The sequence below is a fragment of the Antechinus flavipes genome, chromosome 6, assembly GCF_016432865.1.
Source record: "Antechinus flavipes isolate AdamAnt ecotype Samford, QLD, Australia chromosome 6, AdamAnt_v2, whole genome shotgun sequence".
Classification (NCBI taxonomy): domain Eukaryota; kingdom Metazoa; phylum Chordata; class Mammalia; order Dasyuromorphia; family Dasyuridae; genus Antechinus; species Antechinus flavipes.
This window is the reverse complement of record NC_067403.1, coordinates 254,049,728-254,066,549: the sequence shown is the minus strand read 5'-3', so window position 1 is coordinate 254,066,549 and position 16,822 is coordinate 254,049,728. Positions and strand designations below refer to the sequence as shown.

The 16,822-nt window shown below is 57.5% G+C and overlaps 1 protein-coding gene across 4 annotated transcripts; it reads left to right on the top strand.

The window, feature by feature from the left end:
- Positions 1-1,931: 1,931 nt before the first annotated feature.
- NXF1 (nuclear RNA export factor 1) lies at positions 1,932-15,346 on the top strand. 4 transcript variants are annotated; one of them, XM_051966123.1, is made up of 21 exons: positions 1,932-2,049; positions 8,895-9,087; positions 9,378-9,537; positions 9,781-9,864; positions 10,225-10,329; positions 10,472-10,552; positions 10,699-10,768; positions 10,858-10,946; positions 11,051-11,158; positions 11,254-11,363; positions 12,829-12,865; positions 13,068-13,136; positions 13,231-13,286; positions 13,369-13,476; positions 13,563-13,621; positions 13,711-13,826; positions 13,948-13,990; positions 14,087-14,162; positions 14,257-14,439; positions 14,563-14,623; positions 14,763-15,346. In XM_051966123.1, the coding sequence occupies exons 1-21, from the start codon at positions 2,022-2,024 to the stop codon at positions 14,799-14,801; spliced, it is 1,875 nt and encodes a 624-aa protein (XP_051822083.1). In that variant the 5' UTR covers positions 1,932-2,021; the 3' UTR covers positions 14,802-15,346. The 4 variants fall into 4 exon arrangements, with proteins under 4 accessions (XP_051822083.1, XP_051822082.1, XP_051822080.1 ...); XM_051966122.1 differs by having other exon boundaries at positions 13,026-13,136; XM_051966120.1 differs by lacking the exon at positions 1,932-2,049 and adding an exon at positions 2,540-2,889 and having other exon boundaries at positions 13,026-13,136.
- Positions 15,347-16,822: the final 1,476 nt, after the last annotated feature.

The following is a 16,822-nucleotide window of genomic DNA, read 5'->3' as shown; positions in this document are numbered from 1 at the left end:
GAGCAATTCCGAAGCCCGGCCCCACCCCCAACTTGCCCCTCTTCCAAAATGTCCTGTTTTTATGTCCTATCAACATTCCTGGTCAATCAAAGCCATTATTTATTTATTAAATGCCTGCGTGCCAGGCCTAAACTGGGGGAGGGGGGGTAACAGAGGAAACAAAGCTGGGCCCCACCCGCAGAGGTCCCAATCCAAAGGGAAAGAACATACAGGGAGACTGGAAGTAGGGAGTGCAGGGCCTGCCCTCCGCTCGGGGCAGGCCCAAGGAGCTGAGGCTCTCGGCTTGGGCCGGCAGCAAGTGATGCCTTCAGGAGATGCTGGGAGGACGGCGTGTTCTGCAGCCTTGAAAGCAGAGTCTCAAGATTCCAAGTCCCCCTCACCTCCTCACTGCCCCCCAACTTCCCACAGAGCCGTTAGTTGCCAGATCCCGCCAATTCTGCCAGGCCGACTCCAGTCGAGGCTGTTGCCAGCCTCCTGGTCGGGTGTCCTGTCGCCCTCTCCCACCCCGCTCCCCACGGCTGGCCCGGTGACTTTCCTCCAGTGCAGATCCCACCATGTCACCTCCCCGACCAGCCTGGCTGCTCCCCTTTGTCTGGAGGATCCAAGAGGAGCCCACGGCCTTCCACAATCCGGCTTCAAACTTACCTTGCCGGATGCCGGCCGCGTCCTCCCTGCCTTCTGCTCCCGTGTGGCCAAGTTGGCTACCAGAGCCTCCCCCTCTCCTGTGCCTCGAGTCAACTCGAGAAACACCCTCCAGGAGCAGCTGCCCCCCAGGGGACCCAAGTGGAACTGGCCACACAGCCCCGTCTTCCGTCCCTTCCCGGGAGGGGCCCACACCCTGGCTGCCCAAAGGCGCGCACTTATGCCGCGGGAAACTCAACAGGCGGCTCGGCTTTCTCTAGGACCGCGCCTCAGCCCTCAATCACCGGCCTGGATTGGCCAACAATAGGTCCGGCCCAAGCCCCGGCTGCTCCCGGCCTGGGTCCTGATTGGCTCAGTGTGAGCCAAATCAGGATTGTTTGTTTTGGCCAGAAACCCCGAGGGTCTCCCTTCCCAGGTTGATTGTTGTGTTTTTGACGAGACACGCGATTCCCTGAATGGGCGTGGCCTCAATCCCACAGATGCGGAGGCGACCTTAGCCTGGCAAGGCCCGGCCTCCCACTGCGGGGTCTGCGCTGGACCCGCGGGGATCGGAGGGGAACGGGGGCCCCGGCAGAGCCCCGAGCGCCAGCGCAGACTCTCCTCCGGGTCCCCCTTGCCACCTCTCAGTCCCGGCCCGGCCCCGTGGGAGGGTGAAAGCGGGCTCCACAAATATCACTCGATTTTCACAATCACGAGCCCTGCTTCACAGATGGGGAAACTGAGGCAGACAGGGAATCGGCTCGCCCAGGCTGGCGCGGCCCGGATTTGAACAAGGCTTTCCGACTTCAGCGCGCCCCCAGCCGCCTCCGAGGCGAGCCGCTTGACAGCTGGCACTGGGTCACGCTTATCTTTGTAACCCCGGCGTTTAGCCGGGTGTTCGCCACACAGGAGGTGACTGACAGGTTCGGGTTACCCTCCTAGGCAAAGATAGGAAGGAAAAGGGTAGAGAGGCCTCCGGAGGCTGTCCCGGCTGTCCTGGTTCCCCCGCAGCCTTAACTCGCCGGCTTGGGGCGAGATATCCCGGTTCCCGGCGGTCGGGGGAGGGGCGGGGCCTGGGAGGAGGAGCCGGCTGCGACGCCGGCCCAGCCCTTTTCCCGGCGGGACGCGCGGGCGCATGCGCATGCCGCTCCTCCTGTACCGAGTGCGCAGGCGTGGCGTCCCCCAGCTCCATTGTTGCGTCCGCTTGGCGTCGCGGCTCCGAGCCAGTCTGACGGAGCTGGGGGGCCGGCTACGGGGCGGGGGCGTGCGCAGGCGCGTCGGGAAAGGGGGGGGGAAGCGGTGGCGGCTCGCTCTGAGGCGCAGGCGCAGTGCACTCCGGAGCGGCCGAGGGGCTTCGTCGTTTGGCGGAGCCGGTGTCCGGATTCCCCCCCCGGCTCGTCATGGCGGACGAGGGCAAGTCGTACATCGGTGAGTGCCAGGGCTCGGGCCTCAGGCGGGAGCCGCGAGCCGTGGGCGGAGGTCAGGGCCTGGGAGGGATGAAGCCGAGGCCCCCGGCCCAAGAGCTCGGTGGAGCGCTCGGGGGCGGGCGGCGGGGGCGCGCCTCGAGACGCGAATGGCGCCCCTGAGGCTGCGGGGACGCGCGCGGCGGGTGGGGGCGCGCGCGCAGGCTCGAGGCCAGGGGCGCGCCATAACCGTGGGACTCGAGCTCCCCACCCCCGGGACCGCGTGCCTCCCACCGGGAGCGTCCGGGCTGGGGGAGGGGCGGCCCTGGCGCGGGTGCTTTTCGCTTCTCCCCGGAACGGGAGGCGGGGGAGGGGCGGCCGCGGGGGGGAGCCCCCCAAAGGGGGGGTGTCCTAAGGCTCACCCCACCCTTAGTGACCTTGAAACCGGTAACTCAGTTTCCCCAGGGAAACGAGAGCACGCGTGCCAGCCTCCAGGAAGGCACCGAAGGGCGGCCACGCGTGGCCTCTTGTGCGTGTTTTCTTGTCGCATCTTTGGTGCGGTCTGAATCTCCGCGAGGGGCCCGAGTCCGGGGGCACAGCATCCAGCCAGCGGGGAGAAGACCGCGGCTTGGCTTGGAAGGGGAGGGGGCCCGGCGCGGCCCAACCCGCCTAAACCGCCTGTGGGAGATGGAGGCTAAGCGCCGCGAGGAGCTGGCGTAGAAGCTGGTCTTGCGGAGGGCCCTCGGACCTAGGCCGGTGCCCCCACGACTCCCTCGGGGGTCCGCGATGGCAGACACCGGGAGATGGGACTCCCACGGCAGTTCTTGGCAGGGGGTCCGTAGGGAAAGGGTCCTGAGAATTGCAGGTGCGGAAAGAGCCAAGGGCTAAGGGGGTTGGGGTGAAGGGGGGGATCGAGGGCTTCCCCGGCTGGGCCCCCATGAGAGGGCTGAGGTCTGGGGCCTGTGGTCAAAGAACACTTGTCCCGGGGAATCCCGGCCCTGGGCGCTGGGCACTGCACTGCTGCTGCTCCAGTCGGTCAGAGGAGATCCAAAGGAGTCGTCTCTGTGTCTGGGGGAGCAGCCCGCAGCAGAGGGACTCGGTATTGGGGGAGGGGCCAGGAAAGGACCTGGGAGTCCCTAGAGCTCCAGGTGTGAGGAAGGGCAGCCCTTGTGCAGGGAAGGCCCAGACCCCCCAGAGGGGCCTGGAGAGAAAGGCTGCTGGCGGGGCTTGGGGAAGGAGGAAGTTGGGGCCGCTGTTGTCTCCAGTCAGAAGTAAGGGACTTGGTCAGGGTCTCACAGCTAGGAAGGGCAGCTCCTATTGCCGCCATCCTGGTTGGGCTTGGATTTGAGAGGAGAATCAGGGACCCCAGAGACTGCACGGCGGCGACCACCGGAGGCTGGTGACTGGGTGAAAGAGAAGGCCCCGGGGGCGCTCCCCAGGAGCTGGTCAAAGTACATTGGCAAGGCGACCCCCTGGAGTCAAGGGTCTGAGTTGAGATTCTTTCTCTGAGTCTTTGTTTCCTCTTCTGTAAAATAGCTTTTGAGCTTCCTTCCAGCTCTGGGTCTGTGATGCAGTGATCCCTGCCTACCTGTGCAGGTAAAGCGTGGACCCAGGTGACTATAATGGGAGTTAGCTTCCAGAGGCCTTGGGGGGGGGTAGCACAGAGAGAAGGGCTGGGAAGCCTGTCAGGAGATGAGCAGCACCTGAGACAAGGCCCAAGGAAGGAGAGGGGGATGGGTCTGGCTTTGGCTTTGGATTGGGGGGGAGGTGAGAGGGGCAGATTGGTTTTCCAAGTTTGTCAAGTTAATTGACACTTGTTTTTCCATCACACTCTGCTCTGCTCCCCGCAGAGCCTTCCCTCCTGCTCGTGCTGGCAGAGTCTGGCCCCTGTGGCTCCCCACTATTGTGGCAGGACACGCCTCCTCCCCGGTCCTGAAGTCCTTGTAATTACACTGGGTGCAGTGGTGTGGGTGCCCGAGGGCCTCCTCTAACCTGCTGCGCGTGGGTCAGGCCTCTCCGGCTTCTTCCTGGTCATTGTTGCGCCCGGTGCCATGATGTTCCATTCTCTTCCTCCCCATAGTTTGTTTAGTCACCCCTGCATTGATGGGCAGAGTCTTTGTTCCAGCTCTTTCTGTTTCCAGCACTCACAGGGCCGCTGGGAGTATTTGGAGGATAGGGCCTTTCTGTCTGACCTTTGGAGTGTAAAAGACGGTTTTCCAGCGTGATTCCCAACGCTGTCCGGAGCGCTCGGGCTCCTTCCCGGTTCTGCCACCAGAGTGTTTGTGTGCTTGGCTTCCCCGAGTCGGGGGAGCATCTTCTTAGGGGATGGCAAAGGTCGCATTTTTAGAAATGTGAGGAGTGGGGACTCATCTACGGAAAAAATAAAGCGGGATGCTTGGGAAGCAGGGGGATCAGCCTGGCTGGGAGGCCCTTGCGGGGAAAGTCCTGCTTGGGGGCAGATGAGGAAGGGAGGCTGAACACTGTGGTGTGGGGCACCGGTGCCCTGCCCCTGCAGAGACCCAGGCTGGCGCTCACCCGCTGGGGTTCTGGTAAAGCACACACCCCTAGGGTGGCAAGCCCCTGGGGGTGCTCTCCCAGGAGAAGTTCCTTGTTGAGAGTCAGGCAAGCGTTTATGAAGCGCCTAGCTCTGTGTCCCTCACTCTCTGCTACATGATGGGGAACAGAGAAGCACAAGAGACAGTTTTATCCCTTCGAAGAGCTTGGATCTCTTCCTTTGAAAAGTGCCTGTTCTTGTACCATTTATCTTTTGGGAAATAGTTCTTGGTCGTGCAGTCATTTGGTCCTACTTTTTGTGACCCACGAGCCACAGCTCGCCAGACTTCTGTCCTCCACTCTCTCCAGAAGTCTGTCCGAGCTCATTGGCTCCCATCTTCTGTGGCCAAAGCTTCACTATTTGATCTTCCGGCGAGTTGCTTGAATTAATCTAAGTATCGACCGATTCGGATCTGCTTGTCCAAAGGCCTCTCTGCAGCATTCAGCTTTCCTTCTAATCCATTTCTCACAGCCAGACATTGCTACTGGAAAAGCCAAAGCTTTGATTCCACAGCCCTCTGTCAATAAGGTGCTGTCTCTGCTCTTTAGTCTGCTTTCCTTCCAAGGAGCGAGCATCTCTCAATTTCATGGCTGCAATCACTGTCTGCAGTGATCCTTGAGCCCCAGAATATAAAATCGGATGTTGCTTCCTTTTCTTCTATTTGCCAGGAAGTTATGGGGCCAGTTGTCAAGATCCTATTTTTTCTTTAATGTTAAACTTGATGAGTTTTTTTTTTTTAATTAAAGCTTTTTATTTACAAAACACGCATGGGTAATTTTTCAACATTGACCCTTGCAAAACTTTCTGTTCCAAATTTTCCCCTCCTTCCCTCCACCCCCTCCCCCAGATGGCAGGTAGTCCAATACATGTTAAATATGTTAAAATATATATTAAATCCAACATATGTATGCATATTTAAACAGTTATCCTGTTGTACAAGAAAAATCAGATCTAGAAAGAAAAAAAACCTGAGAAGGAAAACAAAATGGAAGCAGACATCAACAGAAAGAGTGAAAATGCTATGTTGTGTTCCACATTCAGCCCCCACGATCCTCTCTCTGGGTGTAGCTGACTCTCTCTTCATCACTGAACAAATGGAACTGGTTTGAGAGCCACGTCCATCAGAATTGATCATCGTATAATCTTTTTTTTAAAAAAAGTTATTTTTTTTTTATAATAACCTTTTTTATTGACAGAACCCATGCCAGGGTAATTTTTTTTTTTTTACAACATTATCCCTTGCACTCGCTTCTGTTCCGATTTTTCCCCTCCCTCCACCCCCTCCCCTAGATGGCAAGCAGTCCTATATATGTTAAATATGTTGCAGTATATCCTAGATACAATATATGTTTGCAGAACCGAACAGTTCTCTTGTTGCCCAGGGAGAATTGGATTCAGAAGGTAAAAATAACCCGGGAAGCAAAACAAAAATGCAAATAGTTTACATTCATATCCCAGTGTTCTTTCTTTGGGTGTAGCTGCTTCTGTCCATCCTTGATCAGTTGGAACTGAGTTAGATCTTCTCTTTGTCAAAGAAATCCACTTCCATCAGAATACATCCTCATATAGTATCATGTTGAAGTATATAATGATCTCCTGGTTCTGCTCATTTCACCCAGCATCAGTTCATGTAAGTCTCTCCAAGCCTCTCTGTATTCATCCTGCTGGTCATTCCTTACAGAACAATAATATTCCATAACATTCATATACCACAATTTATTCAGCCATTCTCCAACTGATGGGCATCTACTTAGTTTCCAGTTTCTGCTACAAACATTCTTGCACATACAGGTCTCTTTCCCTTCTTTAAGATCTCTTTGGGATACAAACCCAGTAGAAACACTACTGGGTAAAAGAGGATGCACAGTTTGATAGCTTTTTGAGCATAGTTCCAAATTGTTCTCCAGAATGGTTGGATACGTTCACAACTCCCATCAACAATGTATCAGTGTCCCAGTTTTCCCACATCCCCTGCAACATTCGTCATTATCTTTTCCTGTCATTCTAGCCAATCTTAGAGGTGTGTAGTGGTATCTCAGAGGTGTCTTAATTTGCATTTCTCTGATCAATAGTGATTTAAAGCATCTTTTCATATGACTAGAAATAGTTTCAATTTCTTCATCTGAAAATTGTCTATTCTTATCCTTTGACCATTTATCAATTGGAGAATGGCTTCAAGCCAGCTTTTATGCGCTCCTCTTTCCCCCTCATCAAGAGGCTTCTTAATTCCCTTTCACTTTCTGCAATCACAGTGGTACATCTCCCAGCAAGCTTAATTCCAGCTTTTGATTCATCTAGCCTGGCGTTTTGCATGATGTACTCTACATATAAGTTAAGTAAAGTAGATATTATATAGTCTTGTGTAATATTTTCTTCTCTAAAATATAATGTTCTCCGGGAACAGGTTTCTTGGGGAGTTTCTGGAGGCAGCCTTTGTTTTAGTTCAGAGTAATAATCGCCTCAAATGCAGCCAGGAGTTAAAGTCCAAATCCTTTATTTTCTCCATCCAAGTCGTGTCCTTCCTTGGGCTCAGTTAGCTTTCTTAGAGGCCTGTCTCTCTCCTTGGTTCCAAGAGCTCTTGCCACTAGTCCTTTTGTCTCTTCCAGCTTTAGCCTCTAGCTCCCTCTGAATCCAAAGCCTCCAGCCAGCACAACGGTGGAAAATGGAATGAATCTGACTCTGCTTCCGAGAGAGTGGGCTTGTGGGAACTCCTCCTCCTTATATATGCTCTCTTAAAGGTGTGAACTCTAATAGGTACTAAGTACATAAGCATTGTGTCTATCAATTCCAGTGACTTAGCTACCTTGTTTCAAGTTCTGGCCCATAGTAGTCTTGCCTCTACTCTTTTCCTAATCTTAAACCAGTTTGTTGTTCCAAGTTCAGGTTTTAAGTGTTGCTTCTTTTCCTCAGGAGACAAGCTCCCATCTTTTTGGACTTGCCACATTTTATTGTGATCCATGCAGTCAAAGGCTTTAATGTTATTCTTCAGTAAAACGCTTATGATATGAGCCACAGTCAGCTCCAGGTCTTATTTAATTTTAGTTTTGACCATCTGGCAATGTCCATGTGTAGAGTTAGCGCTTGAGTTGTTGAAAAAGAATGTTTGCTATGACCAGCAAGTTATCACGATAAAACTGTTAGTTTCTGCCCTGCTTCATTTTGTATTCCAAGGCCACACTTGCCTCTTATTCCAATTATTTTTTGATTCCCTACTTTAGCATTCAATTCCCCGGTGATAAATGTGACATGAATGGGGGCGGGGGGGGGGGGCGTTATTTCTAGAAGATAGTAAAGTCTTCATAGAACTGATCACTTTTGACTCTTTCAGCATCGGTGTTTGGAGCATAGATTTGTAATACTATGATGTTGAACAGTTTGCCTTGGATTCAAACAGATAGTTTGAGATTGTTTTGGAGATTATATCCCAGGAGTCACCCTTTTGTTGATGTGAGGGCTGTTCCATTTCTTCTAAGGGATTCACGCCCCCAATAATCTACGTACTGATCACCAGAATTAGATTCACCCGTTGCCGTCCATTGAAGTTTCTGACACCCAAGATGTCATCGTTGGCACCTCCTATGTGACCCATCCAGCTTTCCTTAGTTCATAGATTTTACATTGCAGACCCTCACAGCATCGGACTTTCAGCTCTAGAAGGATTTCCGGCTGAGCTTCCTTAGCCTTTGGCCCAGCCGCTTCATCAGAACTGGAGCTTGTCCTCTGTTCTCGCCCTACTCTGTTGTTCTTTCGGATGATTTTGTCTTCCGACTTTTTTCTTCCTCCCCAAGACGGCAAACAATCTGCTATAGGTTATACACGTCCAAGCCTTTTAAGCACATTTCCGTGTTTGTTTTGTTCTGCAAGAAAAATTAGACCGATGGGGGGGGCGAGGGGTAGACAAAAAAAGGACCCCCCAAAAAAAATTGGTGAAAAGACTGTGCTTCAATCCCCATTCAGTCTCCACCATTCTCTCTGGCTGCAGATGGCATTTTCCCATCCCAAATCTATTGGAATTATCCTGAATTCATTGCTGAGAAGACACGAGTTCATCACAGTTGATACAACACATAATCTTGTGTTGTCCTCCCAAGGATTCGGTCCCTGCTCCTCTAGTCTTTCCTCCTTAATTCAGCCTCCATTTGAGTCAGAGCATTTTGCCCCTCATGGTGGAACACCTGTTAGAAATGGCATTGTCGTGGATCCTCTGGTCTCCAGCGTGTTCAGCTGCCTTCAGAGAGTGCGTTTGCAACCAGTAAGTGCTTTGTTGAGGAGTTCTTCTTTTGGTTTCTGATTTGTATCTCTGTTCCTCCCTCCAGAGCACGATGACCGCGTTGGGGGTAGTTTCCCCCAAAGACGGAAGAAAGGCCGGGGCCCCTTCCGATGGAAATATGGTGAGACTAATTCCCGGCCCCGGAACCGTGGCGGCCCTGGTCCCCGAGCCCCACGCCTGGAGGAGGATGACGGCGATGTGGCCATGAGTGACGCCCAGGATGGCCCCCGATCCCGGTAGTAAGTACCCACTCCCAGCAGAAGGAAGGAGGAAGCAGATCTCCTCCCCTAGCTGACCCCCTCCCCCAGGGGCGAGAGGTTAGTTGCCATTTCTTTCTGAAATTAGTCCTAGGCTGCTGAATGTGCCCTGACCCTCCCCCAGTTAGTGACGCTCCTTCTGACCATCCAACAGGTGTTGATTAAGCATCCGCCACTTGCGCAGTGCTTGGTCCCCGACCAGTGGCTGTGCAGAGAGTCTGAGCCCCTGGAAAGGGGCCACCTAAGCCGCTCGTTCCTTCCTTTTTCCGCAGCGCACCTTACAACTCACGACCTAACCGGAGGGGAGGAGACAACTGGCACGATCGAGACAGGATTCATGTCACCGTGCGCCGAGACAGGCCCGGCCAGGACAGAGGAAGCACCCCTGGCTCCAGCCTGGACGCAGCCTCCAAAAACTGGTTCAGGATCACAGTGAGTGCCATTCCTGGGTGCAGAGCGGGGTCCGCCCAGCGAGGTCTCTGTGCTCCCCGACCAGGAAGGTCCCCTGGGCTTGGGGGGATCTCCAGGGCCCTTGAGTTTGGAAGAGCGCGCCTTTGGGCATAAAAAGAGCAATGCTGTTAAATTGGCTGTTTAAGTCTTATCAGAGTCCTGGAGCCCTGCAGAAGTGGCCCGTTCTGCTCCCCTAATTCCTCTTTCTCCTTCAAACCTCCCCAGATCCCTTATGGCCGGAAGTATGACAAGACGTGGCTGCTGAACTCAATCCAGAGCAAATGCAATGTCCCCTTCAATCCTGTGGAGGTACGGGCCTGCCGCTGGATCCTCTCTGCCGGGCTGCGGGCTTGGGCACGAGCAGCCATTAAACACCGCCCCTGTACCCCTAGGCAGCTGCCTTCCAGCCCGGATGACAGTTGTGGAAGAGGCTTAAGTCATTCTGGCCTCAGATGACGGGAATGTCGGGGCATAGAGGGCACAATCGGGGCTATTAGAGCTGATTCATAATGGCCGCGGGCTGGGGTGGGAGGGCGCCTTCCTCGGTGGGTTTGGAGAATTCTCCATTCTGAGGTTCTGTCCGATGTCTTGTTGGGGGGGCCATGAGAAGAGACTTTGGAGAAGGAATCAGTGATGTCAGACTCTGGTCTCTGCCTGTCCCCTCCCCAGTTTCACTATGAGAACACCCGGGCCCAGTTCTTTGTGGAGGATGCCAGCACAGCGTCCGCCATCAAGGCCGTGAACCACAAGATTCTGGACCGAGAAAACAGAAGGGTAGGAAGGGCTTTTGGGGTGCCAGCCATAGGACCCTGGAGCACTGGGAAGGGTAGGAAGGGCTTTCGGGGTGCCAGCCATAGGACCCTGGAGCACTGAGGGTAGAGGAGTGCTGACTGCCCCTTTTGTGCCCTCCCTGCAGATATCAGTCATAATCAACCCATCCGCTCCTCCCCAGTGGGTGCAGAATGATCTCAAGCCTGAGCAGGTGGAGCAGCTCAAGGTGAGGTCCGGAGGCATCGTGCCCCTCCTCCTGCCCGTCTCTTGCCCTTGCTGCCGCCTTCGCGGCCCTGGTGCCAGTCTCTCCCTCCCCAAGTCTGAGACTTGCTTCTTATGGCTCTGACTCTGCCATCTTTTCCTTTCCTGCAGTTTGTCATGAGCAAGCGCTATGATGGTTCCCAGCAGGCCCTGGACCTGAAGGGCCTGCGCACAGACCCAGGTATGGCCCCTGGCAGGCGCACGGTGGCTGGGGGGTCTCCGGGCCAACCCTTGTTTGAATGCCTGTTCCTTTGTCCTCCACACCTACAGACTTGGTTGCCCAGAACATCGACGTCATCCTAAATAGAAGAAACTGCATGTCTGCTGCCCTCCGGATCATCGAGGAAAACATCCCCGAGGTGGGCCCTGCAGCCCCTGGGGGGAGGGGGGAGGCTGGGCCAGGCCCCTGCTCCCCGTGCTCCCCCCCTTCCCCTCACTGATTGTCTCGTTCCCCCCCCACCAGCTGCTGTCGTTGAATCTGAGCAACAACCGGCTGTACCGGCTGGACGATTTTTCAGAGATTGTGCAGAAGGCGCCAAATCTCAAGATCCTGAACCTTTCTGGGAATGAGGTGAGAGCCGGAGAGTTGGGGGGGTGGGGGGGGGGGGTGCGCCTTGGGGCCCGGCTTGGGAGAGCCCCAGGGTCCCCCGTCTGCTTCTCCTGCAGCTGAAGACTGAGCGAGAGCTGGACAAGGTGAAGAGGCTGAAGCTGGACGAGCTGTGGCTCGTAGGGAACCCGCTCTGTGACGCTTTCCGGGACCAGTCCTCCTACATTAGGTCAGTGCCAGCCCCTGATTCCCCTCCTGGGGACCGGCCCCCCCGGGGGGATGAGATAGTTTGTCCCGAGGAGGCCCAGCCTGCGAGAGTGGAGCCCGGACCCGGATTCAGCTGCCCTCTGAGCGAGGAGCCCACCCCACTCACTCCCTGTGGTACTCGTCTGTGTCTGTCTGGTTGGCTTGAAGGTTTCCTGCCCCTCCCCCGTCTGTTGCTTCTCCCCTTTAGCACATGGCCTCTTCCAGTGTCTTCCCTCTGCATCCTCTGCTCCGGGGAGGGAGCGGGGACCCCTTCCTGTAGTGCCCTGGGGACCCTCGGCCCCCCGGTCCCCTTAACGCACCCGGTGCCGAGAGCAGAGCCCCGTGGCGGGGCTGGGGCTCGTACCGCCGACGCCTGCCTGCTCCGACAGGCCGACTTTCCCTAGCTGGGCGCGCCCGTCCTTCGGGCCCGCGCGGAGGCGCGACGCGGCCCCGTTCCCTCACGCAGTCTGTCACCTTTGCTGGGCCCACAGCCCGCGGGCTGCCTGGAGCCCAGGACAGGAGCCAGGGGTGGAAGCTATGGGGGCACAGGCCACTGGGGAGATGACCCCCCCCTCGGGGGCGCAGACCCTCCCTCACTTGCACACGTCCCACCCCTTGCTCGGCCCCGGAAGATGGCTGGTTAGCCAGAGACGGGTAAGATTCCTCAAGGGAGGAACAACCTAAGACAGGCACAGTCGCACAGGGGCCGGCAGGAGAGAATTTGGGGGCCAACAGAGGTGGGGCAGAGACCCCCACCCCCCCAGCTTTGCAGGGCCTGACTTTGGGCGTCTCCCACCCCCGTGGCCGCTCCACTCCCCGTGCCCGGCTCAGATTCGGACCCAGGCAGAGGGCAGAGACCCAGCCCGGTGGCAGCGCCGAGGCGCGGCGGAAGCTTTAGTCTTCCTTTCCCCTGGACCGTAGGGCAGAGGGCAGCCCCGGCAGAGGCCTGTGTTAGGCAACCAGACCCCCCTCCCCCTCCTCCCCCCCCTGCTGTCCCGCCGCGCCCCCTTCGCTCTGCTCCTCCCCCCTCCCCAGCCTCTCGCTGTGTTCCTCGACATCTGTCCCACCCCCTGGTATGTCTTGGCCCAGGCTGGGCCTCACGGCCGTGCTGGACATCATCTGAGGCAGCTGGGTCCCTGGGCTCCCACCCCCTTTCCCCCTCCCCCGGGCTGCACAGGTGAGTATGAGGAAGGTAAGAGAAGGGAGCCCCTCGTCTGGGAGTAGCGATGGCTTCCCACGCACTCAGCAAGGGGGACAGTCAGCAAGGAGGCTGGGCTTCAGGGCTAGGTAGTCGAGCGTACGCTAGGGACGTGAGCAGCGGGGTCCCCCGCCCGCAGGGCCCAGGACAGGGCGGGCCGTGCCTGGGGTCTCGGTGTGTTTGCTCCTAGAGCGGCCCTGGCGACATGGCGGCTCTGAGGTGTCGCTCACTCCTGTCCCGTTCTTGACAGCGCCATCCGGGAACACTTCCCCAAGCTGCTGCGGCTGGTGAGTTGGGCCGGCTTCGGGGCTCCCCGCTTGCGCTCGCTAACCCCGGGCCTGGGAACCTTCTCCTCTTCCTTCTGGTCCCCGCTTTCTCTCTGTCCCCCAGCCCCCCACTCTCCGTCCGGCCCTCAGCTCCCCTCCTGTGTCCTGTTCGTTCCCACAGAATCCAGAGTTCAGACCCTCACTCTTGCCTTGCCTCCCCCAGGACGGCCATGAGTTGCCCCCCCCAATTGCCTTTGACGTGGAAGCTCCCACTACTCTCCCACCCTGCAAGGTACGGGATGGGGGGAGGGGCCAGAGAGGGACGGGGAGGGACAATGGGGGGTCCAGGGCCCCACCCACGCATTCTCTCTCTGGGCGCCTCGCAGGGCAGCTACTTTGGATCAGAAAACCTGAAGGCCATGGTCCTGTACTTCCTGCAGCAGTGAGTGTCGGGGCGGGAGCAGGGGGGCGGGGGGGAGCGGAGGGGGGGCTGGGGCGCTCTGACGCCCTTCCTGCCTCTGCAGGTATTACTCTGTGTATGACTCTGGGGACAGGCAGGGGCTGCTGGACGCCTACCACGACCAGGCTTGCTGCTCCCTCAGCATCCCCTTCACCAGCCAGAACCCCTCTCGGTGAGTGCCCCGTCGGGGCGGCTTTGCGGGGATGGGAGGTGCGGCTCCCGCCTGCGTCACAGCCCCCCTCCGCTTGCCTGTCCTAGGGGCAACATGAGCGAGTACTTCAAAGACAGTAGGAACGTGAAGAAGCTCAAGGACCCCAGTGAGTGGGGGAGGGGGGCTGGGTGGGGAGGGCAGGGGGCGGGGTTCGGCGGGGCGGGCCTCCAGCAGCACCCTCTCTGTGGCCCTCAGCGCTGCGGTTCCGGCTCCTAAAACACACGCGCCTCAATGTCGTGGCCTTCCTCAACGAGCTTCCCAAGACCCTGCATGACGTGAACTCCTTCGTGGTGGACATCTGCGCCCAGACGGTGAGCCCCCGGGCCCAGAGGTGGGAGTGCCAGGAGGGAGCAGCCTCTGAGCCCCGTGGTCAGGGAGGGACTGGAGCCCCCAGCCCAGCTTTCTGCACACCCATCCCCCTCTGTCTTTCAGGAAACGCTGCTGTGCTTTGCTGTGCACGGGGTCTTTAAGGAAGGTGAGCTGCCCTTTGTGCTTTTACCCCTCCCAACCTTTCTCCTTTGAACCTTGGCCTCCAAGAGTCTTGATTGGAACCTGGCTTTTTCCCCTACAGTGGACGGGAAATCTCGTGACTCTGTGCGAGCGTTCTCCCGGGTGTTCATCGCTGTCCCCTCGAACAATGCTGCCAGGTAAGGGCCGCCGTGGCCCGGGCTGTCCTGGCTCTGGGGTGGGGCCGGGGCCGGGGCTTCAGGGCTCGGGATCCGACGCCCTGTCGTCTTTCAGGCTCTGTATCGTGAACGATAAGCTCTTCATCCGCAACGCCACCACCGATGAAATCCGCCGAGCCTTCGCCATGCCGGCCCCCACCCCCTCCTCCAGCCCCGTGCCCACTCTCTCCCCAGAACAGCAAGAGATGTTACAAACCTTCTCGACTCAGTCTGGCATGAACCTGGAATGGTCACAGAAGTGAGTGCGATGGGCCGGGAGGCGATCGCGGGGTCCGAGTGTGTCACGTGGGTGCTCGGGCCAGGGGGCGCGGGCCCTGGGTCAGTGTCCGGGGCTCGCTGCATCGCTCTTCTCCTCCGGCAGGTGCCTTCAGGACAACGACTGGGACTTCGCTAGAGCGGCGCAGGTCTTCACGCAGCTCAAGGTAGGCCGGAGGCGCCTGCGCTGGCCCCAGAACGGGCATCGCAGAGGGAGCCCCAAGTGGCAGGTTGGGGGGTGGGCTCGGAGGCTTTGGGTCTCTGCAGAGCGTCTCAGCAGGCCCCTGCTCCCTCCTGTCTCTGCAGGCTGGCGGCAAGATCCCCGAGGTGGCCTTCCTCAAGTGACTCCCGCGCTCCCCGCCCCTCTCCCTTGCTTCCTCCTCCTCTGGCCTGGGGCCAGCGTTAGACTGTGAACAAGGGCTGAGAAAGTCCTGGTCTCCCTTGTCCGGGAAGTCTCCACCTTGACCGCGCCGGGGCCGCCGGCGCCATCGCCCTCTCGGAAGCCAAAGCTTTGTAGGACTGACACTTAACTGTCACCGGCTGGGATGCCGAGTTCTCGCCATTTGGGATCCTTGTTCTTTGTTCTCCTTTTTATGATAAAGAGTGAAGTTTTATTTTGTGTTGTCTGTAGCCAGAAGTGTTACTTATTCCTGTTCCTGGAGCCCCCCGTTGATGCCTGCTGCTGTGGGGGAGCCAGCTCACCTGTCTGTCTCCTGGTCCCGGCTGGGCCAGCCCAGCCCCACGAGTGTTCCTGTGGTCTAGCTTATTCTGTTCTCAGCTGTTCTTTTCTTTCCCTCATCTCGCTTGCCCCTATTCCTGTGTCACTGCTAGGTCTCCCCTTTTTAATTCTCCAGTTTGTTTGTCAATAAATATTGATAAGAGCTACAAAATGAGACTTTTTCCCAGGTGGGCGGGGGGGGCGTAAGGGGGGACGGTGGGAGGGGGGGCCTCCAGAGACAGCTCAACTGTCTGCTGAGGAAAGTGGGCCTGGCACACGTGTACACACATACGTCCGCCCCGCCCCACCCCACTCTTACGATGAGAAGCCCGGGGACCAGATTTCCTTCTGGGATGGCGGGCTGGAGAAGGCCCTGCCTCCATCGCCGCACTGTCCCCCTTGGCCCACTTCCTCATTTCAGGAGGGACTGGGGCCGGTTTCATTCATGCTTCTGAATAACAACCCATCAAGGCAGTAAAAAAACTGGCCCGTTGACCCCGTCCCCAAAAAAGGCCGGGAACAAACAAGTCAGTGGCAGGAGAACCCGGTGTTCTGGGTCTGCGTTTGCCCGATGAAACCATCTTCTTGGGTGTTCCACGCCATGGCCCCTGGATGGGCACAAGCTGGCGTAGACCGTGTATAGAAATCCTTTGCCTGCTTTCTGATGGCCGGGTTCCGGACTGACTTCCAGAACAGTTCCGGAGCAGTTCTGTTCCCCTACCCCTGCCCCCCAGGGAATACTCCGGGTGAGGCTTGATTAGGTGGGGAATTGGTCTGAGCTGGGAAATGGAGGGGAGGGAACAATTCCCAGCCTCTGCCTGGGACTGCGGCCGCCTAAACCAGAAGCGGTAACCGCTATTCTGGCTGTGCCGATGCTGCTGGTGGTTTGGTCTCCCATTGGCTTGGGAGCAGCTGCCCAAGGGCCCCAGGGACGGGAACTCTGCCCGAAGCTTCTGAGCCAGAGTCTTCTCCAGAGCGGAGGGTCATCTGCCCCAACGTCTTCCTCTGGGGCAAGAGCAGGCCCACCATGAAGACCCTGGACCCTTCTAAGCTGGAATACGGCTCTTCACTGGAAGTGCTTGGCTAGGAACAAAGACCAACCGTGGATGCGCTCTCCCATTCTGAAGCTCCGTTTCTTCCCTTCTTTGTCCAGCCTCCCTGCTGACCTCTGACCTCCCATCCCCAAGTGAGAAGTGAAACAAGACCCACCCCCGCCCCGCTCTGGGGCCGGCCAGCTTGTTCCCAGTGTCAGACTGTCTTTGCCCCTGTGTAACCCCAGCCTGGCCCAGTGCTTGGTATACAGTTGGCACTTAATGGTTGTATCACAGAGACATCTCTTTGGAGGCTTTATACAACCCAGGGACTCCCCTGAGTCACGGCAGAGCCTGAGGTCCGGGCTCCTCGAGGGGCCAGGGCGAAATCGGGACGCTCGGAGCAGCCCTCTGAGCCGTCAACGACCGTGATTGACTCCCCGCCCCGGGACAGCCGGGGCTCTCGCTTTACTCTGCCCACCCTCCAGGATCACTCCACCACACTAGAGGGGAAGCCTCCCACCCCCGAGAACAGGAAGCAACTCAAAGGGGAAGGGACCGCGGGGCCGCTGCCCGAGGACCAAAGCAGACCTTGACCAGAAGCCCCGCCCCATCAA